The sequence below is a fragment of the Hylaeus anthracinus genome, unplaced genomic scaffold (assembly GCF_026225885.1).
Source record: "Hylaeus anthracinus isolate JK02 unplaced genomic scaffold, UHH_iyHylAnth1.0_haploid 4, whole genome shotgun sequence".
Classification (NCBI taxonomy): domain Eukaryota; kingdom Metazoa; phylum Arthropoda; class Insecta; order Hymenoptera; family Colletidae; genus Hylaeus; species Hylaeus anthracinus.
In genome coordinates this window covers 1,231,131-1,258,326 of record NW_026535289.1, presented here as the reverse complement: position 1 = coordinate 1,258,326, position 27,196 = coordinate 1,231,131, and the positions used below count along the sequence as shown (strand labels likewise).

The 27,196-nt window shown below is 36.5% G+C and overlaps 1 protein-coding gene across 12 annotated transcripts in view; it reads right to left on the bottom strand.

The window, feature by feature from the left end:
• Window positions 1-466: 466 nt before the first annotated feature.
• LOC128895084 (gamma-aminobutyric acid receptor subunit beta) overlaps window positions 467-27,196 on the bottom strand; it is a 234,612-nt gene continuing 207,882 nt past the window's right edge. For 3 of the 12 annotated variants that reach the window (XM_054157331.1, XM_054157332.1, XM_054157343.1), the window contains 6 exons: window positions 16,313-16,450; window positions 14,987-15,124; window positions 10,630-10,914; window positions 7,434-7,582; window positions 3,947-4,109; window positions 467-1,980 (listed from right to left, as the gene is read on the bottom strand). In XM_054157331.1, the coding sequence (XP_054013306.1) occupies window positions 1,835-1,980; window positions 3,947-4,109; window positions 7,434-7,582; window positions 10,630-10,914; window positions 14,987-15,124; window positions 16,313-16,450 (1,019 nt within the window). In that variant the 3' untranslated portion in view covers window positions 467-1,834. The remainder of the gene's footprint in view (window positions 1,981-3,946; window positions 4,110-7,433; window positions 7,583-10,629; window positions 10,915-14,986; window positions 15,125-16,312; window positions 16,451-27,196) is intronic. The other 9 variants (XM_054157337.1, XM_054157338.1, XM_054157339.1 and 6 more) reach the window with 6 other exon arrangements.

The following is a 27,196-nucleotide window of genomic DNA, read 5'->3' as shown; positions in this document are numbered from 1 at the left end:
TAGTTGGCGTTTAGCTACGGAGCTGCGATGTCTGCCGTTTGGGGGCGTTGAGGTCCTTAATGTTCCGTCCCCCAACAAGAATTTCTCTAGGTTGTCTGTGAATTACTGACATCCTGCAGTCAAGGACGATATACTTTTCCCCCAAGAATAGGAGAAACAAATCTGTTTCAGACAGTATCAAGTTCTTATTGAGTGTAATCCACTAAATAGGCTATCCCTGGGACAACAGCAACTTATAGCGATTTTACTATATCGCCACGTTTGTTTCACCGAGTGTGCACCAATCGTTGATCGTGCTCGCATCGACGATCGAGCCGTCGCGGCCGACGCGCCGATAATCGTGTACGTGTGTCTGCACGTAATTTACGTAATACGCGTCTTGCGTAAGTTCTCCTTACATACATTAGATACTTACAACGTACTTACTTAACGTATTAAGTCGCACCAGTCTCCGGTAGCAATGCCGTTTTTGTTTTTTCGTTATCGGTTCCGAAATAAAAACCCTCTATTCGGCTCTCTTTTGACGTGCCACGCGTTGGCGCTCGCAGAGTACACACACACGCGCGCAAACGTACGCCTACGCATTTGTGGTTCGTACGCGTAGGACAGTGACGCCGCACACACTCATCCTCGCGCACCCACACGCACACGCGTTTCTATTTTTTCGTTTTTCTCGAGCTTACGGTCATGCACACACACACACACACACACGCGCGCACGCGCGCACAGACGCATGCAAACACGTACATACGAGCGCCATTCGAGCGACGATCGTTAATTCTCGATCGTTCCCAAGAGTCCCTCGTTTTCCATCGCGTTTATTCCGATTCGCCGTCTCGAGCTTTGCGTTCTTCCTTACGTTTAGTTAACTTTACTATATATGTATATATATATATATACGTATATATACATGTACATATACCTATAGTTATCTATATATCTATATATGTACTTATATATATGTATATATGTATATATGTATGTATATAATGGTAGCTAAATTGACAAGTGTTTATATCGAAGGTATTTTTCTTTGTTCTCTTTCTTCTTAAAGAGCTACGTACCTAGACTGGCAATGTTTAAAGTATGCACGCTCGTGGATACGCCGTTTAGTTTAGGATTCTTATAGTTTTGTTATTTTTTTTTCCGTGGGGCGTGTTTACCGTGTTCCCGCCACATTCGTCCTCGCGTGAATCGAACCCTTCTTACGGGGGACAGTTTAGCAAGATGGGTCACGGAAATCGAAGATCACTTGGCAAAGGGAGACTATGATCGATGGGATTTGCGGAATGTCACGAAGTAGTCACAGCGCGTTTCAGTCGGCCGACTGGTCTGGCTGGCGACTGTCTCTATCTCTTGCTCGAAGCACGACGCGGTTCGTTCGAGTCCACGACGACGTTTTATTTATTTTTTTTTTTTGATTTGACACTATTCCGTTTTTTTCTTTTATTTCTTTGTATTAACTCGAATTGAAATTATATTCTCGTTTAAATCAGCGGAGAGCTATTAACTTCCATTTGGCTCTCCCAGTCTCCCTTCACGTCTCTTTTTCGTATTCTTATATTTCCATTTTCATTAATCGTCGATCCCCAGCGGCCAGGTCAATTTAATTTATACAGTTCCTTGTACTTGCCCCCGTCTCGAAGTAATCACAGCGTTATTTTGGTTTTTCCCTTGGTTTTTTCTTTTTTTTGTTTCATTTTCGTTTCGATAGCTCCTCTTGCGAAACAGGTTTCACCCGTCTGTCCCACCCTCAGTTTTTATACTTTCGTTTCTGTCTTTCACCGCACGTCCTTTTTTGCCGTGTGCGCACGCGAGCGTCGCGTTCATTCGTTTATTTCCCTTCCTCGAGAACCACCAAATCGTCCGCCACGACGTCGCTGATGTGCAGGTATATGATCCAATACATTAGGTTGAAACAGACGAAACATACCGGGAACACGATGCGGGAGTATTTGTCGATATCCGACGGCGTAATACCTGGCAAAAGAGGAGAATCTATGCATTATCCTGTTTTCGTGGAAAGTGAGTTACATTTCATTCACGCGTTAAGGGCCAATTTAACAAGATTCAATTTGTCATTTTTTCTTTCAACACACCCCTATTACTTAATTATTTTTTTTTTCATATTCTGTTTATTAATTGGAAGTCCAAAAACATGCCTAATCATTTGTAATTTTTCGTACAATGCATCTCCATCGTTTACTTTTCTTTTTTAGTATTGAGATAATAAAAGGGATTTCCAGGAATGTGCCTAATTATTGTTACTTTCTATTTATCTTTCCTTCTTGATTCTACAGTCGTATATTCACATATTTAGTATTCACTGTGATAAACTATTTTAGTTTAAAACGAGAACATGAAATAAAAACTGAAAATATTCAGATGAAACGATTGTTCAGAGCACTTAGTGTGATGTACTTTACTTTAAATACGAATGCTAAGTTTATTAACTTGGGAACAGTATATATTTTGTTTGATATGGTTCTGAAATGATTATTTATCCGTTTTAACCGAAAAATATTTTTCCTTCATATTTTTTTCATATCTTCAAAAAAGTGGAGATGTATGTTCGCATTAGATAAGGAACCCTGCATGATATAAACTACATTATCAATAATGCTGACTGATTAATTTGATATCCACTGTTTGTATCAACTGATCACTCTTCCTCTATAATTTATTCTGAATATTTCTCGTTATACAAAGACGAATCCACACGTCAATTAAATACATAACTCCTTTGTTGTTCAGCATTAAAACTTTCCTTCGTCAAATATGTTTATAACTTAAAAGAGAAATTCACGAGATCAAATATTTATACTTGGTAGTTAAGTTAATACACCACATTTAGGTTCTAACAGTGACTAACAGATCCGTAATAAATGTCTTATGTGGAATAGAGTTCGTTGAAATATAGCGATAACAATACATCAATCCTCCCATCTTTCGTTAATACAAAATTTTAATATCGAAACATTTATCGTGTTTTTATTGAATGTCACTTGTCAAAACAATTTTTAAATGTTTACGCAATATAAAGTGGCGAACCAGTCAGAGCAAAAAGTGATTTTCTGCTTCAATAATGCAAGTGACTCCATTTCTGTTCATTGCATCTACTGTGAAAACAAAGGATTATCGTCGATTACGTGGTATTGTATCCATGAAGTGGAATTGCTTTATTATTCGTTTCATTTTTATTTTCACCGAGTTGAGTTACTTCTACTGGTTAAGCAGAAACTTGCTTATTGTTTTAGTAAAATTGATTTACGCATTTATCTCTGATGAATTATTGAATCATTTTTTAAATACATTCAATACAATTAACGGTAAAATAGATAACAATAACAATAATATAATATGTTCGAATAAGAAAATCTGGATGGCTGAAAAATTAAAGGTAATTGTAGGAAGGTCATGAATATTCTAGATTACATATTCCTACATTTTGTTTAAAATAATTTAGATAACTTTCTACATCTTAGAAAATCCAAGCAATATTTACACCTAACTTTGACCATGGATATACGTAATATTTTGAATGAATTGTTTTGTACAAGTAAAATTATAAAACCTGGAAATAATTAACCATAAACCATTTATTGAATACTGAATTAAGATTGTGTCAAACTTTCATAATAATTTAATCAATTGTGTCTATAGTGTGAAATAGTAGACTGCTTTAAGTTTTTATTTTCATTTTGTTAGTCCCGATTAAAAATTTATTTTTGAAAATATTTTTTGCTGTTTGGTGCCAGTTCGTATATCTGTTGAAAAACGAAATGATCTTTCATCAGACCCAACAATTTTAACACAATGGTGGTGTACAATTTGAGAAACGCTGCGTTTTACCATCAAGTAAGGAATTGCGTAATTCTATGAACCTTTAAGAGGAATGAGACTCATTCTCGGTACTTTACGAAGAAGGAATGGTATAAAGTCGTACCGTAAAGTTTGCTGATATCCTTGCCAGGATGAATGAGGTGTTGTGGCGCGGGCGCTGCTTCCTCGTCAGCTCGCCCGTTTATGGTGTTTTCGAGTGTTCCACCTTTGCTGTGTGCCTTCGGGTCGTGTACCTTGAACCGCACCTCCTGGACAACACGGGACCACTTACAAGAGACACGGCAGTTCGGCGTGGGGTGTCCTTCTTCGAGGAGAACCCCTTACTTTTGTAGATTGACATGCGACATCGAGGATGGACAAACGTGTCTTTTACTAGTCGTTTCTTTTCTTTTATTTTCCCGTACAGTAGTGCAATTATTATTTTAGGCCCTAAACGACCACAGGATTTTTGCTACGTAAAATATGCAATTGAATTTATGAAAGATTACATACTGAAATTATTTTTTGCAAATATTAATTTTTGTGACTTTTTGAATAGATTGTGGATTAATCAGTATTGTTTATATTATGTATATTTGGGGGATGTAATAGTTCGTGATAGTTAGAAGTATGCCAATTTGTATATGTTTCACGACTTAGTTAGAAATATTCACCTAATTTATTCTCTAAAAGTGTATTGATAATTTATAATTTTGCTCGTACGAGTCGGCGTATGTTGTGATAAATTAAGCGAAGCGCCAACGTAGAATTTCTAACCGGACTCGGGACTAAATTATTTTAGTCTTAAATAATCAAATAAATGTGGCACCTTATTGTTTTCTCGAATAGACCAATAGACGAGATTTCATTGTAGTCAATTGAAAACAACATAGAAATGTGTAACCACGACATAGTATTACAGAGGTTAAAAGACAAGATTATTTACAGTGGTTAATTAAACTAGTTATGGACGAAATAATGGGGCTGTAGACTCTGATGGACTGTACGTTGTCGTCTAAGGGTTAACACGTTGACTGTCACGCTATTCACATAAATGGTTTGTCAATTAATATATTTTCACATATGAGAAATTTTGGTAAATACAAATATATGTATTATGTATTCATTTCCATTTTTTTTTGTCAATTATGTATTAAGACTTGATTGCAATTCTTGAAACCCATTGAGTACGACTGACTTTAAGAAGTTCAGGATATTATATGAAGTGAACAAAATTCTTGATTTCGACAGATATTTATATTCACGAAAATAGTAATTATCCTTAACATTATGAATGAGGTAACTATTTAACTAAATTTTTCAAAAACTAACAATGATAGATAAAACTGTAGACTATGAGCAAAGTTTTGTTTTTGATGGGCAATTACATTATTTAAACTAAATAGTCGAAACTATACGTTGTAAATAATATGCTGTGCCCTAATACAAGCATTAGTCAATAATCAAATTCGTGACTAATATTTTCCAACACTCTATCTGTGGGATATTTTAATTCAATCTGAAACCTGTTAAACTGTATAATCCCTCTGGGTAGAGGAAATAAAGGGACTGTCAAAGTGGCGATGAGATTCGTGGATGACAGTCAACGTGTTAAAGTCAAACATCGAAAAACTCACCTGACCGTAGGTAGATTTTTGCTGTTTTTTCGTTTTAAAGCATTCAGTTTTATTCGATTCGTGTTTCAGAGATGTAATTGGATTTACACGCGGCGTACGAGGTACTTGTCGCGTTAATGCGCGCTTCGTGTTTCCGTTTAAACGCGTTTGAAGGCGGAAAATAGAGAATCCCAACGACATCGCCTTTTTTCCACGCGTCATTTTCATTAACGCCGCTGTTTTTCCCCGCGGTCATAATAACAGGCAGATGAAATGACTCGTGACGTCGAAAAATTCGGCTTATACGTGTCTCATCCTGTGTACAACCGTGTCAAAGAACGAGTAATTAATTCGTTCGAAATTAATTAAAACGAGTACACCCCGGCTACATTTCAACGCGCGACGTCCGTCTGCTATTACCGTCTCCTTTCCAGCCATCCTTCTGTCTCCGACGTTTTCTCGCCCCTTTAATATTTTTTGTCCCCGTTTCACAATCACTGAGATTAAAAGAAAATTTACAGTGCATCGCGTACCCGTGCACGAAGCGCGCCGTCCAGCGCAACGCGACCGAATGGGAATTCATTTCACAGAACCTTTTAGCTTTTGACCTTTCGCGGCTCGTTCGTTTTTCGAGCGACGAAAAAAAAAAACATTTTTCTCTCACTCTCTTTCTCTTTCTTTCTTTCTTTCTTCTTTTTCTTATTCGACGTCAGATCGAACCGTGTCTCCGACACACGAGATCTCGACCGACTTCGTGGCGAAAGAAGCGTCGAACGATGAGACGGGAGAGTGAGTAAAGAAATGGCGATGGACGATGGCGGAAAATGGCCAATTTTGGTACTCGTTGGAAAAGAATGTAGACCGTTCGAAATACTCAGCGTGTATTTGCTTCGAAATTTTGATATTCGCGTTTCTATGTGACTTGTTAAATTCTGTCGTTCAGTTGTCTGTAATATGGATTCGATAATTGATATATTCCAAAAAATCTGAAGATGACAATTGCAGTTTTAATTATAATCTTTATTTTGTTGTTTAGTATCATTAGTTTGGGGGTATTCTTAAAGTACTGTAAAAGTAGAACATAGTTAGGTTTGTAAGTAATGGGGGACAATTTTGATAGATGTTTTAATTAAATTAGAAATAGCAAAATCATGAAGTATCCCAAACTGTGTACACGTGAAAATGAAGATGAACTTTGAATATATAATACGTGCTATAATGTTTTAATGTTTAGTATTCAAATAAATTTTCTACTCTAAATGTTTTTCTCTTCTTACAAATTTAGAGTTCCTTGTTCTACTTTTGCAGTATTTTGTGCGTGATACCAACCCAAGGATTGAAGCATCAGTATAAAACTTGTAATTAAGACTGAAATTGTTGTCTTATTTTTCACTTAAAAGTTCCTTGTTGAGTGTAAACTGAGGTTATGTAGAAGTAAAGTACGTGAGAACCTAATCACACTGCAGTGTTTTATTAGTCTGAAACACCATTGCCAGGGGTGAAAGCATTCCTCTAAAGAAATTTTGACTTGTTATTAACATATTTCGATTATTATCGAACGACATTTTTGCATCTGCTTCTGTTTAGCTTGGTGATACAGAGTCAGGGAAAACTTGTAGTGGAAACTGCACAAATATAGAAATTTTGAAGTGTTATAAATGCACATAGAGAACAGATTTCGAATAGTTTTTAAATGATACATTTCAATTATACACCTCGTATCGTTATCATATAAATGTTTCTTTCCCAACGAATATCAAAGTTCGCTCACTTACCAGATTAGTTCGTTAATAAAAAGCTCGATCGATGACCAGCAAAAATAAACACGATCGACTTATCAGCTAAGGTGGCGCTACTGCGTCGAGAAACATTCTAAATTTCATCGATCTACATAGAGCTAAAGGCGGAACGTGTGACGATGTCGACGGCAACAGAAAGGTTCTAATTGGAAAGAAAGACAAAAAGGGACGTGACAGCTTGGCCGATGTTACTCACAGTTTGCTTAGGCGCGTGGTCTCCGTGATCGCCGGGCACTCCGGGCGGTCCTGGATTCTCTCTCGCCGCCTTCATACTTTCTGCTATTTTTTGGAAGCGGTTCTTCCTCATTTGAATCCTCTTTGCCATGTAACCCACCGTGGCGTATTCTACGAGGGACAGAGAATCCACGCAGATAATGAGAGACAGAACAGACAGATCGTGCGACGTTGCAAGGACCAACGTCACGCGTTTCTGTGCCGCAGAACGAATTCGTTCCCTCTTAACGAGGATCACAGGTTCGTTTGTTGAGGAACGGAACATCAGGAAGAACGTACGCAGGTGACAAGCGTGGATAGTGCTGGGCTCGAGACCGATCGAACCGTTTCGAATCTGTGACGTCAGTTTCGAATCGTTTTCAATTCGTGATGTTAGTTCAGAATCGTTTCGAAATTGCGACGTCAGTCACGGATCGCTTCGAATCTTACTTGAAACCGAAAGATCGTGAGAATCTTGACGTGGTCTTGAAAATTTTTAACTAGTTTGATCATTCTGAAGCGTCTTCGAAGTCTTGAGCGTCTTTTCGTAGCAGTACCGTAAAATAGGGTTACTTTGCATCTAACGGGGCGTCTTTGCATAGATCTAGATTGGCTTTGATTGGATGTGATGAAAGAGCGCGGTACTAACATGTTGAAAACGTTTAACCTCTTCAGAGGTATTAGCTACAGTTTATTTGAATAAATCGACGTTGGCCTGTGACATTTGTCAATTGTTACGTTAATGGGAAATTTAATTATTGCACAAATTGAAAATATCAAATATTTAAATACATTGAATAATGAATTATTAGCAAAAACATATTTTGGTATTTTATTTTGACAGCTTCCCCTGTGACCATTGTCGATATTGTAGCGATGTTATGCCATAAGGAAAATTAATTGTTACATAAGTTGAATATGTAATACATTGAATAATGAACGATTAGTGATCAGTACATTTCGATATTTTATTTTGGGAGTTATTGTATTTAAAGTTATGATTGTCAAAATTATTAATTCTCACAGAGATAATTGCACACATGTATTGAAAGTAGTTGAAGTATCGTAACTATTAAATTGTACAATAACAGACTATGGCAAAATCACCAGAATATGGACAAATGTCGCGCTTCCATATCAGTTTCTGTTCATTTTAAGCGAAGTAATAGACTTGAAATAAGTCAATTGAAATGAAATATTCTAACTGGAGAAAATTATGATTGCTCAGAAGAGAGAACTGTTCCTTCCTTATTAATATGTGAGAATAGCAATTTCGTCAAGAAATCTCTTAAAAACTCTCTTTAATTAATGAATTCGTACATCATTACAAAACTTCTGAAACAATATCCCTGGTGTAACATATTAATATAAAGGAAGAACAATTATAATTGAAATAATATATGCAAGACTTTCTTGAGCGTACAAAATTACAGTCTAGATTATTTATACAAAAGTTTGATTTAAATAAGGAGATTTTACGCTAAATGACAAAGAACGTTGAACATTAATCTACATATAAGCTGTGGGTATGGTTAAAAATAAAAAAATATTTAAGGAAAACTCCTGTACATTAAAGTTGTGGTAACTGTATACATATCAATCATTTTTTATGTCTTTTTTATTATTATTCTTACAAGTTTAACTAAGCCTGAGGTGGCTAAGTTAATCCTGACTGATATGTACACAATTGTTGGAACTTTAGTGTACAGGAATTCTTTAAAAATATTTTTCAATTTCAACCTGATGGTTTGTACCTAAGTTGTATTTTCTTTAATTTCGACTCCTTTCTTGCCTATTGTGTATACGAAGACCTAAACCAATGGTAGAAACGTTTCTTCCTTCAAACAATAGTAGTAGTAGTAGTAGTAGTCTCTGTTTATCATTTAGTCTATTTGAGTAATGCTTAGAAGTATAACTTATGGGAGTATTTATCCTAACGACTAGGAATAACGTTTAGTAATTGGGAATAGGCTACGTGCAGTTCTAGACCAAGACATTCAAGACTCAACGAGACCTTCGAGACCCAGAAGAATTTTCAAGCTTCTCAAGAACTAATTTCGGAGGTAATTGTTTAGAAAAGTGGCGACATCAACGATTTCAACAGCTTTGAAGTATGTTAGGAGTACATTCCGAAGTGTTCTGCTGTACGAACATACTCGTTATTCAATCTTAATTTTCAGTATCTAATTAGTAGGAGTAATTTAGATATCTCAAGTTATAGCAAGCATGAGAGTCGGGATGCTTGCAACGTCGTAAGCTCAATACTTTTACAATCTCAGCATGTGTGCGTGATCCTCACTCATCTGTGACGTCAAATGCACATCAGCAACCATATAGACTGCTCGCGAGCAGTTGGTTGCCTAGTTGCTCATATCTGAATTATAGCACAAATTCACGCCTTCGCGCGTGTCAGGTTGCGACTCATGCAAGCATCAAGTTGCCTGTTGCTAGAAGCACTTGAATTAGAACCAAAGCACAAAGCGTTGCACGCGGAGAGTTCGCCCCTGAAGCCAAGTACGCGTCCTCTTCGTTTGAGGGCGAATCTCCACAGGCGCGAATGGAATGTGTGCATGATTGCCCTGTTCATGTCTGTGGAGATTGAATAAATGGGATCTGCCTTGATTAATTACTGGTCTCGTAATTTATCCCAGACCAATTAGGACAATTACTTTTTGGTCTAGGAACCTTAGCCTTGAAAACAGAATCGGGACAGCCTAGAGCATCACGCAGCGAGAAGTAATGATCTGGTTTAATTTAAAATAGTTTAGGGGATAATAGAAGGTTCCAGAACGAAAAGTAATGGGACGGATCGGTCTGCGATAACTTAGAAGGCACTGCAGGATTTGTTTAGGTTACTTTGGAAAGCAACTACAACGGACAAGCAATTCTATCGCAACTGCTTGTTAGTTTTCCCTTCGTGACACTCACGAATGCCAGAATTCGTGCTATAGCCCATGCTTCACAGCGTTTTAGCGATTTCTCGTACACCAGAACACTCGGAAACGTGTTCCCCCAAAATCGTTGAAGTTGGAGAGGTCGCCGCAGTCGCAAACAATCACCTTTTCGAATAATATTCGAAGCGATTCGAGACTTCATGGTCTTGTCGTATAACGAATCTTTTCGTGACAGTGATTCGAACACCCATCACTACTCGTGGACGAGTACGCAACGGTACTCACCGAGCAACGAGGCGAACACCATGACGAAACAGGTTCCCAGATAGACGTCGATGGACTTCACGTAGGAGATTTTTGGTAACGCCGCGTTCGTCGAGGACATTAGAGTGGTCATGGTGAGCACAGTGGTTACTCCGAGGGCCACCCGAGCGGGGGTCGCGTTTCGGTTCAGCCAAAAGCTCACCCATGAGATTATGACGATCAAGCCCGAGGGAATGTAGATTTGAATCAGGTAGTAGCCCATCGACCGTACGAACTGGATCTCGCAGGCCAGCCGCGAATAATTGCCTACGATTAAAAGATCGACAGTTAGGATAGGGGGACGGAGAGGCGCCATGAAATGTCTCTTTTTAATGTCTCTCTTTCTCTCTGCCCTTTTCTATGTTATTATTTTGTTTTCTCGGGTTCCCTCCTGTATATCTCTCTCTTTCTCAGACGGTTCCATTTCACATATCCCCTTTTCGTCGTCTCTATCACCGTCATCGACTACTCCAGGCCGGGAAAAGGGGACTCGTAGCTTACGAGCGACTCTCCACCTTCTTCCACACTCCGTCTCTCTCTTTCCCTCTTTCAACGCTCCTTTTCGTTGCACGAGGCGAGTGTACGCGACCCACGAGGGCTGGCGAGATGTTAAGCAAAGTTCGTGCCGTTAATGGATCCGTGTTGCACGTCGTGTGCTCGTACGGACGGCCATATTAATTTCCTCCACGCTTCGAGGAAAAGTCATCAGCGTTGGACGACTCCGAGCGTTCCGTGAAGAGCGATGGAGAAGCAAAGGACTCATACGAGGAAACCAACGCTAGGGACTTTCCCTTGTAACGGGAATTGAATTAATGTCGCATGATTGTACGTGTAAGCAGCAATAAAATACTGTAAAATGGAGTTGCTTTACACTTTATGGGGTATCTATATACCAATTCTGATATGGATTGGGTATTGTTTTATGTATAGTGAAAAAGATGGATTAATCTTTTTCATGTTTTGGTACAAAGACACTTCGTAAGGTGTAAAGTAACCGCATTTTACAGGACGGAGAATGGAAAGTCTTTCTTGGGTAAGCGGAGCTTCTGTGTTGGGTTAGGTTTGGGTTGTATTTGTCCAAATATTAACGTCGTTTTTGCAAGATCTCCGACTGGACGAGAATGATATTAGTGATGGTATTAGGACATGTTTAGAAATTGTTGATGTAAACGGCGCTAGTGTCGCGTTCCGCTTAACTTCCACAGTTCTCTTCTCACAAGGGCACATTCGAATCTGATGTAACCCATTTGGATAAAAATTTTGCATATGTGTAGTAAATGTGTAATACTATGGATGGACATTTAAGTCTCAATTATGCTGTTCCCAACTTCATATTTGGTTGAAAGGGGTTTCAATGCTGTTTCCCAAATATTATTAAATTTTGCAAAGATCTTCAATCTCGAGGTTCTCATTAAAACTTGAAATTTCACGTAGCTTATTATTTGCATGGTAAGTTACTACTATACTAAATATTTTATGTTCATGAATGTCATTTTTGTTTTTGAGCCTTTCAAATTTACTAATGCCTAATCTAAATCTAGCCTACATTATTTCTGAGATTATCATGCAATCTTAATTTCTTAAAAATTAAAGTAGGTGTTTAGTAACAGATAATTGAGAAACATTGACGCGAGACTAACGAGTATATGACATACAACTACACTTACGTAAAATTTCAACCAAATCAAAATGAAGTAGACTTGGAGATTCCCTTGCGAGAGGGAAATGCACACAAAGTTTGTCCATTGACGAGGTGTGTCAAGAAACATCCCCTCTTACGGCAGGTACTCCTCAAGAAAGGACACTCATTCTCCATACTGTATCGCGTGTGTTCGATGAAACCGCAGCGGCAGCAAGACGGAAAAAGCGTGACGATAAATCGACGCTGATAGAAAATCGAGTTGCTTTCGCCAGTTCTTTTTAGGCAGACATGCAACGATTTATAGCTCGTCTTGCGACGGATCGATGGAAGAACCCATTCGAATGGGGAAAATTGGATTGTTCGCAATCCTCATTGCTCGTCGCTCAGTGACGAACGGTATTAGCTTTGACTGTGTGAAACATCAAAGAGGATAAGACGAAAGGAATAACGACGTCGCAACTTGAAGTGAGATTATTTGCCGAAGGCCACGACGAATGAGAATGTCTCAAGGACGAGATTTGAGGAATTTTCGCAATTGATCTGCAATTTGACTGCGATGATTTATACGTCACGTTACGAGATCATTCAGGATCTCTGTAATTATTGGAGGGGAGTATTCTTCATTTTTTTTATGGCAAATTAAAATAGAAATATATGTGACGTTGTTAAGTTTATTAATTGAATGTTTCGAGTAGTATGGTCTTTAGGAAATATAGTATTTGAATTAAGAATTCTATTTGGTTTTCGTCCTAACATCATGTTGTTTGCCCAAATATTAGAGCTTGAAGAAACCCTTTACGACTTTGCATACTGATTGCTTCGTACGAGGACTTTAACATAGTTTATGCAATATCCAACATTCTTGGATTATCGGTCCATTATTGCCGTTTGTTCCTAACACAGATCAGGTCAAATATTATTCCCATTTTTGCATAAACGCGACTGCCGTTGCAAAGTACTATAGCGTTTCAACTATCGGAGAAAGTTTACTCCATATCCGCAAATGAACTCCCCACGTTAAACTTAGAAGTCATAATCACTCCCACACCGACGGAGTAAGTTTTGAAACCGGAGTAAGTTTGAGATCCCAGTTAGTCTTGTTCTGACATTAAACTAGTCTTGCTCCGAAAATATCACATATTCTGTGAGTTGAGCTTCGTTCCGATATTATGGTTTGCTTAAAGTTTCGACTGTGTATCTTTGAGGGTATATTCGACAATCTAAATCTTGTTCCTAAACTAACTAGGTACAGTAACCGAAATTTTAATCACGTAGACAAGGCTGGCCTTGTTTTTTCTTTTTTTTAAATCTTTGGTAGATGTGTTGTATTCTGGTGAAGAAGGTAAGCTATTGACTCGAGGATTTAAAAAATTAACAAATGTCTCTGACGCGATTTCGAGTTTTGAAATATACAAATCTGCATTGTTCAAAAATCGAAAAATTTGTATTTTTGCTTGTTACAAATTCCAAGAGAGAATATATAATTGTGAAACCAAATTTCGAAGCAATTTGTGTGATTTATTACTATAGAGGTACTTTAATGTAACAAAATGACGAATACTTGTGTTTAATCTAGAGTTATAAATAATTAAATGTGAAGGCAGAGAATTGATTTCTGTATCTAATAATTTTTAAGTACATTTGTAATCTATTAGAATAAGATTGAAATATATATATATATATATATATATATATATATATATATATATATTCATAAATAGTAATGGTCATTATGTTCAGAATTTAGGACGTTGGTTATTTGGTAACTAAATGTCGAGTAAATATTTATATAATTACAAGTATAAATGATTGGATGATATACAAAGGAATAGAATTAATTTCTACACCTAATAAAACGAACGTCTGGACTTATTAAGTTTGAACAACTGTAAAGTTTTTACTGATATAAACCTTGCATAGAAAGTAACTGTGATTTGTAAGTAATCTGTAATTTGATACTATTTAATAGAATGCGATTAATAGTGTCATTGAAGCCCATCAAGGAGGCTTGAAGCTACACATCGATGTTAGAGATAGGAGAATAGAGCAAAGCTATGAGAATTGATCACTATTTTGTGATCATAAACAACACCTCAAACAAGCATACCCCACAGAATATCATTAAATATTCAATTCTAGCTTGCAATTTAGCGAGAGAAAAATAAAATGTTTAATTCACCTTAAACAATTTGTATCTTCGAGTTAATCCGAACATCCAAGCCGTACTTTATAAAACCACATCATTAGAAGTTATACTATTCGAAATCTAACACATCGCAAAACTTGGTACAAGCGAAACGATTAAGAATCCAACATCGCGCGAAAGTCGATGGTAGTCGATGAAACATCGCAGAGAACTCGATGGCAGGAGCGAAGATGGCGGAAGTCGTACGTGACATTCGTGTCGTTTCCGAGTAACGATTCAACGTTTCCCAAAGCAAGCAACAGCGAACCTAAATCGCTCGGTAACATCCACCAGGCTCGTGTATCCGCACGGAAGACGAGATCGCGAGAAAGAGAGAGATACTGATCGATCGATCGACGATTACCGAATGTAGTAACGTCCCTTACGAGCGACATCGCGGCTGCGGACATCGGATAGCGCTCACGTGTCTCTCCACCTTACCCATACCGTTAAAAGCGAGGGTTGAATTATTTTGGTTTGTTGGTGGGGGTGGGGTTCTATTCATACGTTACCGGTAGTAAGACTAATCTCCATGGCTCGTTGACGGTGACCAAGGACCTTGAACTGAGGGAGCGAGACCTCGTGGCTGACACCGACGCTGTCCGGGCCCTCGTTCCACTTGTATCGGATGTCCCTCATCGTGTATCCGACTGAAAAAATAGAGAGACCCCCCGCGGTTGGTACGTACCTTCGCGGAAGCCCTCAAACGCGTTTCAGCTCCGAGGGGGCCTCCACTTACCTCGCACCCCCGTCAAACACCCCAACAAGTCCGCGCTCTTACTCTCTCTCTCTCTCTTTTTTTAATTATTATTATTCCCTCCATTTTTCTCTCCCATTCATGTTCCTTCTATCTTTCTCTGTCTTTCCTTTCATGTTCATTCCTCCATTCGTGTCTTACATTCTATCTGTCTCTCTCTATCTCTCTGTTCGTTTGCTTAATCGTAACATCTCTATCGTGAGAGAAACGTTTCATCCCTTTAAAACAGGAATGCGAATAAAAATCAAACGAGCGTCAGAGAACGTGCGAACGGAGTTTCTTAACGTATACATGTATATATAAATGTACATATATATGTATATACATATACCAGTTCGTTCATTTGACTATTTTCCTTTAGGTGTAGTGGTCGACTTTCGTTTCACTGAGAGCCCGTCGTGTCGGTTTGATTCTGATGTTGTGGATGGTAACGTCGGAGATTGACTCGGTACTATTTTTCGCGACCGTTTCACGTCCGCTTTCGATCGTTAATCGTTAAACCGGAGAATAGACTTAGAATGATTCTTCGATTGTTTATTAACGAACGATGTCGCTTCGAAATAGTACGTCGTCGACCCCCAGACCGTGATAAAGGACTAAATCGGGAAGCTGATGGATTTCGTATGACTTGGGAAGTATGTATTCGTCCTTTGTTCCGTGGTTTATACATATACGCCGATGAAGTCGAAATTAGTCGATCGGTCGATTTTGGTCGGATGAATTAGCCCCGGGGACGCATTCGTCCTATCGGGTAAGCTCTCCCTTGATCGGAAATAATCGAACGTGTTCGCGGTATAGCAATTACACGGTGAACGGTGCATATTTGGTGCAAACTAATAAACAAACAAAAAAAGAAAATGTAAAAAGTACAGAAAAAGAATAAAAGAACGAAACGTTAAACGAAAGTAACGCACGAATCGTTCGAGAACGATGTGATATTCCCACACATGCCGAACCGTTGGCGGCGTGTACAGGCGTGCGAACGTCGGTTATAGCAAAGACAGTTCACGTTCATTTCGTCGTTTGCCCGAGCCTCTGGACGAAGTTCTGAAGGAAGAACTAATAAGAGGGGGATATCTACCTGTAGATAGGTGTATGGTTGAATGTCGTTGCCTGTGACCGAGCACGCGAAACTGCGGTAGTTCCACCTCGTTCGAGATGCCGACCGACTGTAGGCCGGCGTTCCATTTGTACCGAATATCGCGCATTGTGTATCCAACTGCCGGGAGAACAAGAACACAAATATCTTCGCTCTAACATACAATAATTAGACACTCAAGTTTTGTGTTTAGATAGGTTTTTGGGCTTCGGGAATATAGACGGGTGTTATCGAGGGTTAGAGAGTTCAGGGGAATCGGAGATGGGTAGAGACAGAAGCAACAATTTAACGAGTACCCTATATACCGCTTCTTGTTTTCTTACTTTTCTGCTTATCCATTGGTGTAACCGATTCCGTTCGCTAGTCTATCCTACCCATCTACGATTTCGACGGCTTAGGGTACGTTTTGCTGCAAAAACCGTTTGGCATGTTCGAGACAGGTATTGTAATCCGATCGAGACGACTAAATCACCTCAGCCGATGTTGACTCGATCGAACTCGATGACACTTCTACTTGTTCTGCGTGTGCAGCATTTAAAATTCATTCTTATGGACGCATAAGAAGTACTTTATCGGACCCCGTTCAGCACCGTGGCTGTTGACTCTCAAAACATCTCGTCGGTTTGTCAATGTTATCGTTCGATAATTCACTCGTCATACGTCCATAACCGTTCCGTGAAGTTTGATGTACGGTATAGCGCGAGCGAGCGATCGAGGCCGCGTGACGCGATTATGCTATCAAACGCGCGGTTGGAATTCCGTATTGAGGTTTACATGTGGAACGGAGATGGGCGAAACTTTCTCTATTTATTTTTGTTTTTATTTACTCACGTTTTTATTTGGGTTTATATTTTATTCTCGTACGGATAAAAGTTTCATATTATAAATAAAAGATACCAGTTGTTTGTATGTTGTTCGTAAAAAAATATGAAAGAAATATTGCGCAATGCAGAAGTTAAAATTCAATCGTTATCTGTTATTTGAATAAAATGTCGCCTATCTGTGAAGTGGAATCAGCGATTCGTTTTGTTTTGTTCGTTCGAAACAGGTTTGGGGAACAATGATTGTGTTTTCCCTGAATTCGGAAATCCCGTTTGAAAATTTTCGTGAATTTAAGTAATAAAATGTAGTTTTGGAGAAATGGGAGCGTCGGATCTTTCCAGAGCACTGTTTTACTTCAATTTGTTAAGGAATTCAACTAAACAAAAATGTAACGTATCGTTCTATACATTTTTTGGGTTTCTGTATGAGTAGTTAATAGGTTAAGGCCCGTTATGGCTATACATGCACTGATAGACATCGTTATATAATGAATTATATACTTTGTGTTTGACAAATTATAAAAAGAGAGATTGTAGTAAAATCATGATTTTTATTTTACACACAAAGTAAGTTTTATAAGAAAAGAAAAAAAGATAAGATATTTAAGGAAGAGCCCTTCTTTTTTTATATCTCGTTAAGACTCATTAGGGCAAGATTCTTGAAAAAGTGTAACAGAGGAAGAAAAATAATGACGATTCTTACATGAACATCTTTGTGAGATGTTCGCAGCAATAATTGTGTTGTTCTTCATTATAATGCCTTCTAGAAAGTCAGACATCTTTTGTTTGCATAATTTGATAACCATGTCATTTAAGTATCTAATTTAGTAATAACATCGTCTATTGGTGTATGTGTTGCCTTAATTAATTATGAAACACTTCTGAAGCTTAATTAACCTTTTTTTTTAATTAGTATAGTATATATACTTTTTTTTGTTAATTATTAGTTGTTAATTACTTATGTAATTTTAACACTTAATCTGCGAGGCAATTTGGAGAAATTCATATGCTTTACTAAACTATATTTGCACTCTAAATATATATCAGATATAAATACCCTGATCAGATATCAAAACTTTTGCTCAACTTTCACCATATGTAAAGCTCCTGTAGAAAAATGACAATAGTTTTTAATCAAATTAGAACTTTAACTTTCTTTATACAATATAGTGTATACATAGAAGCGTATATTATTCATTCAGTTTCCAGAAATCGCCTTAAAGAGCGTGAAATAATTTTAATGCACAGAATAATCCATCGCCTGTGGTTAACACGTTAAATACCAAGTCTATATTGTTTAAAGTTTCGTTTATGCTATACTCTACCGTCTAGTAAAGAGAATTTTACGCAGTACGCGAACTATAAACAAAGGATAAATAAACAAGAAGCGAGGCTGAACGAACCATATAAAAATTAATGAATTGAACTTCTTGCAAACATAGTTTTGAACTTTTACCTAGCAACTCTGTAAATTCCTGCTTTCTATGTCGAGAGATAATAGCCAATACAATGTCTATTACAACATATAAGAAAAAAGTTAGTTAAAGCTTTCGCAGAAGACGAAATAAAATGTCAAAATAGTGCATTGAATGTAGTAATGGTAATTCAAAAACCTTTTTTCCAAAATAGCGAAAGTGTAGACAAAAAAGTTATTATCTTTCGCAAGGCTAGGTAGTATAAACCAATCATGATAAACGGAAAGTCTAACGTCAGTCTCCATGAAACAAAGTGCACCTTTCGGTTAGCTTCGATACTTTATTTAAAATTTATTTAAAATTTATTTAGGTGGTAGCGCTGCGTGCTAACGCAAATATTAAATAAACGAAAACAGATACGCATGCGAATCTGAATATATTGATAAGTTCTCGATACCGTTTTTCTATACAGTTTGAGTTTAAATTTAATTTCAAATCGTGAGTTCTCGCGCCAATGCATACATGTTGAATGAGAGGAAACAGAAATACATACAAATTAATATACGTTGACAAGTTTTTCTATGCAGCTTGAATTTAATTTTAATCTGAAATTGTGTGCCTCAAAGAGTTAACGTGTTAACGTACAGACGACTAAAAAAGGACCCGTGGATCAAGTGTTAAATTACAAAATCGAGAAAGCCTCCAGAAAAATCCATCGGAAGGTCGCACGCGACGTTCAGAGGGGTAGGTTCTCCATACCTGATCCTGACGACCTTGCGGATCGTTTGGTCGTTGGCTGGCGAACAGCGTGGCAAATTTTCGCGATCGATCGGAATTCGCACGTATTTATGTTCCTCTAATTCCACGCCGCGGCCTCGAGCGCGCGCATACCGCGCCCCGAGAAACATTCCTCCGTAACTGAATCTTAGGTGATTACGATCGTTACACCGCATTCCAGGCACCAAAGTGGCATTCCGTCGCGGTGGCGGCCACATTGCGCAAACATCGTCGAAACGTGGATTAAGCGATCCACGACCGAGTATTCGAGATTAACTGCTTTTGTTTTTGGAGCACGGAAATACTATCGTCTCGCCCCCTTCCCACCGCCACCCCCCTCTCCCGTGCCGTTTGCTCATTTTCGACTGGCAAATGCCCCGCCGCAATTCCCCCCGCCGAATGCTTTACCGCCCCCGACAGATTTATCTGTACAATGTTCGCGGTTCCGTGAACGCCCCCTCGCTATCCAAAAGCTCCGGCGATTCTCGTTGCGCCGCGACGCGTGGTTCTTTTCAATGTTTAACGAGTAATTTGTGACGGGCGTCGTATATCTCCGCCGGTGCGGAATTTCGGTCACCAGGAAGATTCAGATCGTTTGGGAATTATGGCAGTTCGATACAAACGCTGGGCAATTCGTTGTCACGCCCTGGCTTCATTGTAGCGCGTAACGGGACTCGAAGAGGGAAACCCATGTGTTTTGATTTTCACTGGTAATTGTAGTTTCAACGGGACCCGACTTTCGGGTGAACAAGTTTGAGCAACCGCAGGGTATGTAAATAAAGGGGGATGGTAACACTTTACTTGATAAACTGCTGGTTTCCTTCCTTTTTTATAATTCCTTTTTTATGATCAATGATATTTTAAATATTCTTGGAAGTCTCTAAGATAGTTATAGTCCAAACAACATTTACTGGTTAATATAATTTGTGAAATTAACAAAAAAATGCGAAAAGTGGGTAAAAGTATAGAAGCAATAAGTATTTGTACGATTCTTATGACGAATCATTTACAGTAGAGTTTGTAACGTAAACACATTAGTTTATTGCTCCGTACGAATTGGAAAACATCAAATTTCCAGTAAAGTACTTTTAAAAATGGCTCTAATAGAGGAATTGAAGAAGATCGCACTTCGAGTAACTAATAATTTAGTTAATTTAATGCTTCGAAGAGTTACAATAATTATAAAATCAAAAGGAAATCCCACGAAGGAAGTATTATATACTTGTAAATTAATGTAAATTTCTTTTTCCTTTTAATGAAGTTTAAAAAATTATACAGTTGTGCGAATACTTATTGCTTCAATATTTGTATCGATTAATTGTTTTTTTCTTGTTAATTTCGCAACTTACATAAATAGCTATTTTTTTGTAATCTATCTATTCTAGAAATGTTTGAGAATATGTAGAATGTCATTGTTTATAAAAAATAAGTTAATAAATTACAATTTTACACAGTTTTTTGGGGAATTGATCGATGTACGAATAGTTTCTACATCCACTGTACATAGAAATGCGTGACAAGACTTTTCATTAAGAGACTAAAAAAATGAATTCCAAAAGCTGAGACAATAATGAAAATAAATCTGGATAGAATTCGTGAATTTGGTGACGTTTAAAAATTAAATACTACGACAAATTTTAAGTTATCCAATTATCAATAGTCTCGAGATAAAATTTTAACTTCATTGACATTTTCACGAGTTTTAATCTGGTAGCCAACGTATTAAAACTCGGATGAGAATATTTTACTTAGGATATAATAATATTAAATCTATTGATGTCTCATTTGCACCTATTTATATCGTAATTGAATGAATAATTGGAGTCTTAAAGATATTTTTTTCAATTGAATGCAAAAATATTTTACGGGCTACTAACTTGGATAATGCATAAAATAATTATATATAATTTATATATTGTGTATAAGAACTGTATATAGATGGTTGAAAACGGTCATTTGACTGGTCGTGGTAGGTTTAGCGTTAATCTAGGCTAACATTAATTTCTAAATTCTATTAGTAGGTGTATGAAAAGCCTTGTCTGCTTCTTTTAATTGAGTATAGTACGTAGACTACAATAATAACACAATTAATAGGTTAGAGGAGGTAGATACTGGAATTAGAAAACCAATTTTTGGGTAGTTTCGACGCTTAAAATATTAATAAAAATTATAAGCTCACAATTATTCATCAACAATATTTCAGAGAAAGTTATTAATAAAGTAGATGTAGTATGAAGTTGACATGATGAAAAATTGGAGATCATTGATCTCAAATGATCTTGATATCTATAAAACAATGTTTGAATTTTTATATGTCACGTTTGTTTCGAAGATTTTGAAATCAACGATTCTCAAGTTTTCGCCATGTACATTCACTACTTTATCTGCTGTTTTAATAGCTTTTTCATCATATTGGCAATATATAATTGTGACTTTAAAATTTCTAAAAAAACGTAACGAATGATGTCGCATTAATAATGTAGGTGTGGTAGCTACCTCAGAGTTGATCATCCCTTAACACCCTCTTTTATGCCCTAATTACAGAAAATATATGCATGGAAACGCGCACAGGATACATTTCATAAATCGTTTGAGTAATATTACTATTTTACTTTGCATACATCCGTATTTTCTGCGGTCGTTTAATGTATGGTATTCATATTTATATCCACCGTAAATGAGTAAATGTTATACTAAATATTTATTAAATATCACTAGCATATAAATTCACTTTATTTACAGACATTGCGGTTATTCACACTTGATAAGCAAATAGATAGATCGAAGCATTCAATTAAGTATTGCGCTTGTATTCCTGCCATTTACTTAAATTAATTAATTCTTGTACTAAAAGAACGTTGGAAAGAGTGTATAAAAAATTATCTATATTTTGGCTATTATTAACATTTAAAATCATAATTAGTTGATAATATTTTTCGTGTTATGATATATATATAATTTTTAATGTCAATACTGTGATAATTACAGAATAATCACTAGATGAGCGAGGTAGTTGTTATTCAAAGGAAATGAATAAAGAAGATAGTATCATAAATATAAAAAAATGTAATTGAATTTTTTAAATAATTCTTGTTGAATGGAAGGAGCGCAAATTGTCGAATGAAATCATTTATAGATTACTCTGTAATATACGATTGTATTATTGATAACATCAAAACGAAAGTAAATATTAAATATATATCACCAAGTAAATATTAAATTTATTAAATTTCTTGGGAAGGGCTTACAAATACAGCCAAAATGTTGATATTAGTCGTCATATTGTTACAATTAATTAAATACTTAGTCCTGAAAACCTATAAGGAAATATTCACCCTTTACAACTTTTTTTATCCTTCTTTAAAATTGTCCAACTATTATACATTTACTGTATGGTAATGCTATACATTCATTTTTTCACGGTTGATCGTACGTTGAACAATTCCTTTATTCGCTACACAGCGTTCCACGCTTCGTTGGAAACTGGTCTTCCCCCACAAGGATTTAAAACCAAATGTAAAAATTCCCCGACGATTGTATCGAACTCCCTCACAAAGATGCAGAATGTTCTCGGTTTTGTTACATGTAAAATTTCAAGCAACGTGCGGCTGCTAAGCTTCGCGATTGTACGCGAAACGCTCCAACGAGAGCACTCCGTTCTCGGTAAAAAAAAAAAGAGAAAACAACACGAGAAGTATTCGACTTTTAATGAAAAACTTTGGTCGAAGGGAACAATACCCTTTTTCGCCGATGGTCGTCGTGCGATTAGGCGCGGTATACATAAACTGATACAGTCGAAACGTTTCCAATAAAAATGTTCTCGACTGGGGCAACGTTAAGGCAGGCTTCTGGTATGTTTGCATAAAGAACCGACTTCTATCAATTATCTTTTTTAATTATTTTAGATCTTAAATTTGTTTTTTAAAATTCCATTCGGATATATGCATAATTAAAGATGTTTAGAGTTTTGAAAAATTGATCGTCCTTTAAAGAGAATACTGCAGGTATTAGGTGTGCATTTAATGGTTGTTCACTATTACTTGATTATGGAGAATAGTGTCTTCTTATTTGCTCTAATCTATAGTTATACTACTTAGGAGCCAAACGCAAACGAATGCTTTTGTAGTACAGTTGACAGATGACTCTAAAGCATACGTTTGACATTTTAAAAAATAACGACGAACTGCTTTTATGGTTACTGATATTATTAACGCAGAAGTTTTCAGTACTTTTTGAAAAGCATCTGATCAAGAAAGCTGGGTACTAATATGCAACTACGAAAAAAGCCATAAACTACAACAAAATATGAAAAATCGACCCCGGGGGAGCTCTATGGGAACATGGAGATTCTATGAGTCCAGAATAGTCGAGTAATTAGTTTTGTTAATTATACAGGCTGTCCACTCTAATTTGACCATTCTAAACATTTCACTTGTTTCTCAATAACGGGAAAAGTGTCAGAATCGAATTGAAAATGATGACTACATTTCTGAAAATAAGAGCTTGACAAAGAATTGTTTACATGTCAGAATATTTCTATATTATTGGAAACGAGTGAAATATTTAAAGTGACCAAGTTAGATGAGGCTCCACTGTTACATAAAAAATAAAAATAAAAAATTTTTAAACTAATTTTCTTGGACTGATCTCACTTAACCTGGTGTTGACAAAATCTCGAGGAATATCCAACGATTCGAAATTCATTCAAAATATGTTTGTCAGCGGTTGGTATACCACAATTATTGCAGTATCTCTGTTTCTGTTTAATTAAAAAAAAATTATTTCAATTTATTAAGAAATAAACACACGACATTTCGACTATTACTAAATAAATAAGATATTCGGATCAATGTTGATCACATCACACTTTGAGAACAAGAAGGGACTAATGCAAAACTCCTTCGTAACTTCTCATTTTAATATCTTTCATATACATTTATAAATACTCCTAAATTCAAATGTTAATTTCTCCCATATATTCTAAAAACACACAATGTTTGAAGACGATTCATCGCATCGTCCAACGAACCAGAACCCTACCTCAAGCATTACGCGAGTGGGGGTGACAGCGGGTGCGGCGGGAAATAAGGATAGGTTCGAGTGGCGGCCGTTGAATGCCGTAGAAGGGAGGGTTTGCGGTAACATTAGCAGAGTACCGAGGATACATCTTAGTGGTGGTAGCAAAAGTTTAGGTATTAAGACGATAAGTAGAAAGTGTATAAGTAGATATGGAGAAGCGAAGAAAAAAAGTCTCGTGCTTTGGCATGCGGTGGACGATGCGGGGGGATTCGGAAAATAGGTTGGTTCGCGCGAACGCGCTTACACACTCGCGCACACACGCGCGTCACGTACACACTCGCAAACGTACGCAAACACACACGTATATACATGCAACGGCGTATACAATAGCATGCTTCGTGCCACGTAATTTTGTACGTCATGACAGATGCCGCATGCTTTGTGCCTTACCAGTGACACGAATTCTGAACACGGAATTTAACTTCTTTTTACTCCCGATGGAATAACCGCGTTTGCAAAGTAAGCCATTATTGGATCCCGTTACGCCTGGACCGAATTTATTCGGCGACATTAACGATCGTTTCGCGGTGTGTACTACTTTCGGTCTCTTCCCTCTGTCTTTCGAGGCTTTCACAAGCGCGCTTTAGCCGTAAGCAAAAATTACGCGAAACTGGTATCGAACGAACAAACATCACCGCTTTCGAATTAACCGAGTGTGCCACGCGAAGTACAACTTAAAGCAGTGTTTTCCAAACTCGGGGAGGCTTTGGAATTCAAGAAAGGCGCGAATGAGAATTCTTTTTGTAAGAAGATGTAGACAACTTGACATCTTTTTTATGTTAATAATAATGATTCATCTATTGTATTACTTTAAATATTCCACGTAATTATTTAACGAATGCTTTATAAAAAATAACGTTTTCTATTCAATGCTATGTATATGGAATTATTGTAATTCCTCATCATTTTTTCTTTCTTATAACAATTTATTAATAAAAGTTCTCCAAACGTTTAATTTTCCACAATATATTCTTTAACCCTTTGACCTACGATTTACTGTAGAATCGTGTATGTCATAATTAGGTATGAAATTCCTTGCATTCTTTTTCATGTGACGTGTCGGACTTGTGTTTTTCATGTTCGACTCAAATTCTGTACCACGAGTCTCACACGTCGTTATAGATTAAAGGGTTAAACAATTTTCTTGTTAAATAATTCATGAAACAACTTAATTTTTGATAGATTATAATTGACGCAATAAAAGCTGTTGTCTATGTATGTACTTATTTTTAGAGATGCCTTTTCAAAATATTTGGAAACCACTGACTTAAAGAGGAAATTAAATACGAGTATGTCCAGTGCAATACGATATTCAAAATTTTGTATAGAATTGTAAAAACAAGGACAGAGAATAGCAATGATGTCGTCAATTTCGATTGACTATATTTTGATGAATCTAAAACGAAAACAAACGAATAAGTTCAGAGTTTGTGTAAATGCGCGATGTTTATAAAGGCGTTCAATATTAGTAATTTAGAAAACTGATAGCCTCCTTCGAGTACTTCAAATAAGAATAAAATTCTTATGTCTTTTCGTCATAATTGCTTTGTCGTAAGTATCGTTTTTAATCAAAATAAATTTCAATATTATAATTATTATGGAAAGCGAGCTCTTTATTTAGCTACGTACAGATATTAATTCTCTTTGTTAAATCTGATTAAACTTCTTCGATGGGATTTAAAATTTGCATAAAATAATTAGAAACCTTTGTGGATGTTTTACAACATGGAAGCGAAATTTCACGTAAAAACGATGCAAATTACGTGTAACATGATAAAATACCCTCTTTATGTTATTTTTGAAACATATTTCTTTGTTAAGTAACAAACACAGGTAATAAACATCCACGTATATTAGTTAATTATTAAGACCTATAATGAGTCCAATGGAAAGTAAATTACCTTGATGTCTAGACACTACTACTTTTTTCACTCTTACTGTGTATTTTTTTATTATACTTATTTATAGAATTATTGTGTATTCTTCTGAATATTCTATGTCAAATCTACAGTCAGTGCAATAAGTTTTCGTACAGGAACCATTTATTTAAAATTTATTTTCCATTTACTTTCGACTCCATTCATTATTGCTATTAATTCAAATCAACTAATGTACGTGAGTGTTTACTATTTTATATGAAATGATCACAAATTAAAAAAAAAAAGAAGAATTCCATGTTGATATCTTATTGACATAAATCAACGCTACTTTTTAAAAAACTTTTTAAATAAATAGTGTGAAATTAATAAATAATGAGAATGTTAAGAGATATCTAAAGAGAAGAGAATCTGCAATACAGATAAAAATATGATGCATGGGAAGTCAATACTCATATTTTACAATGAGCGATGCAATTGATAGGAAGGCTTCGTTTTCCAAAAATCAGTTCAAAAAATATTTGGATTATAGTCTCACGAAATGTCCATATTTTTAAAGTGCACATTTTCAAGAATATGAAAAAATGTTATTGTACATGTTTAATCTATTTTCACTTGTCAAATATGGATGGGCCACATAAAACCATTATTTACCAAATAATCAAGACGCGCTTGCAGTTTACAATTTCTTAACAATGAATATTTTTGTAAACATCGCGCACTGTCACAAACGCTCGTACATTTATTCCTCTATTTTCGCTTTAAACTCACCACAAAGAATTCACTCGAAATCAATGATTCCATCGCAGTTGGACTACCTCGAGGCTTGTAAATTCTTCCTGATTCCATACTCCTTTTTTTTTTTCGTTTCAACATCAAACAAGCAAACACGCTTGT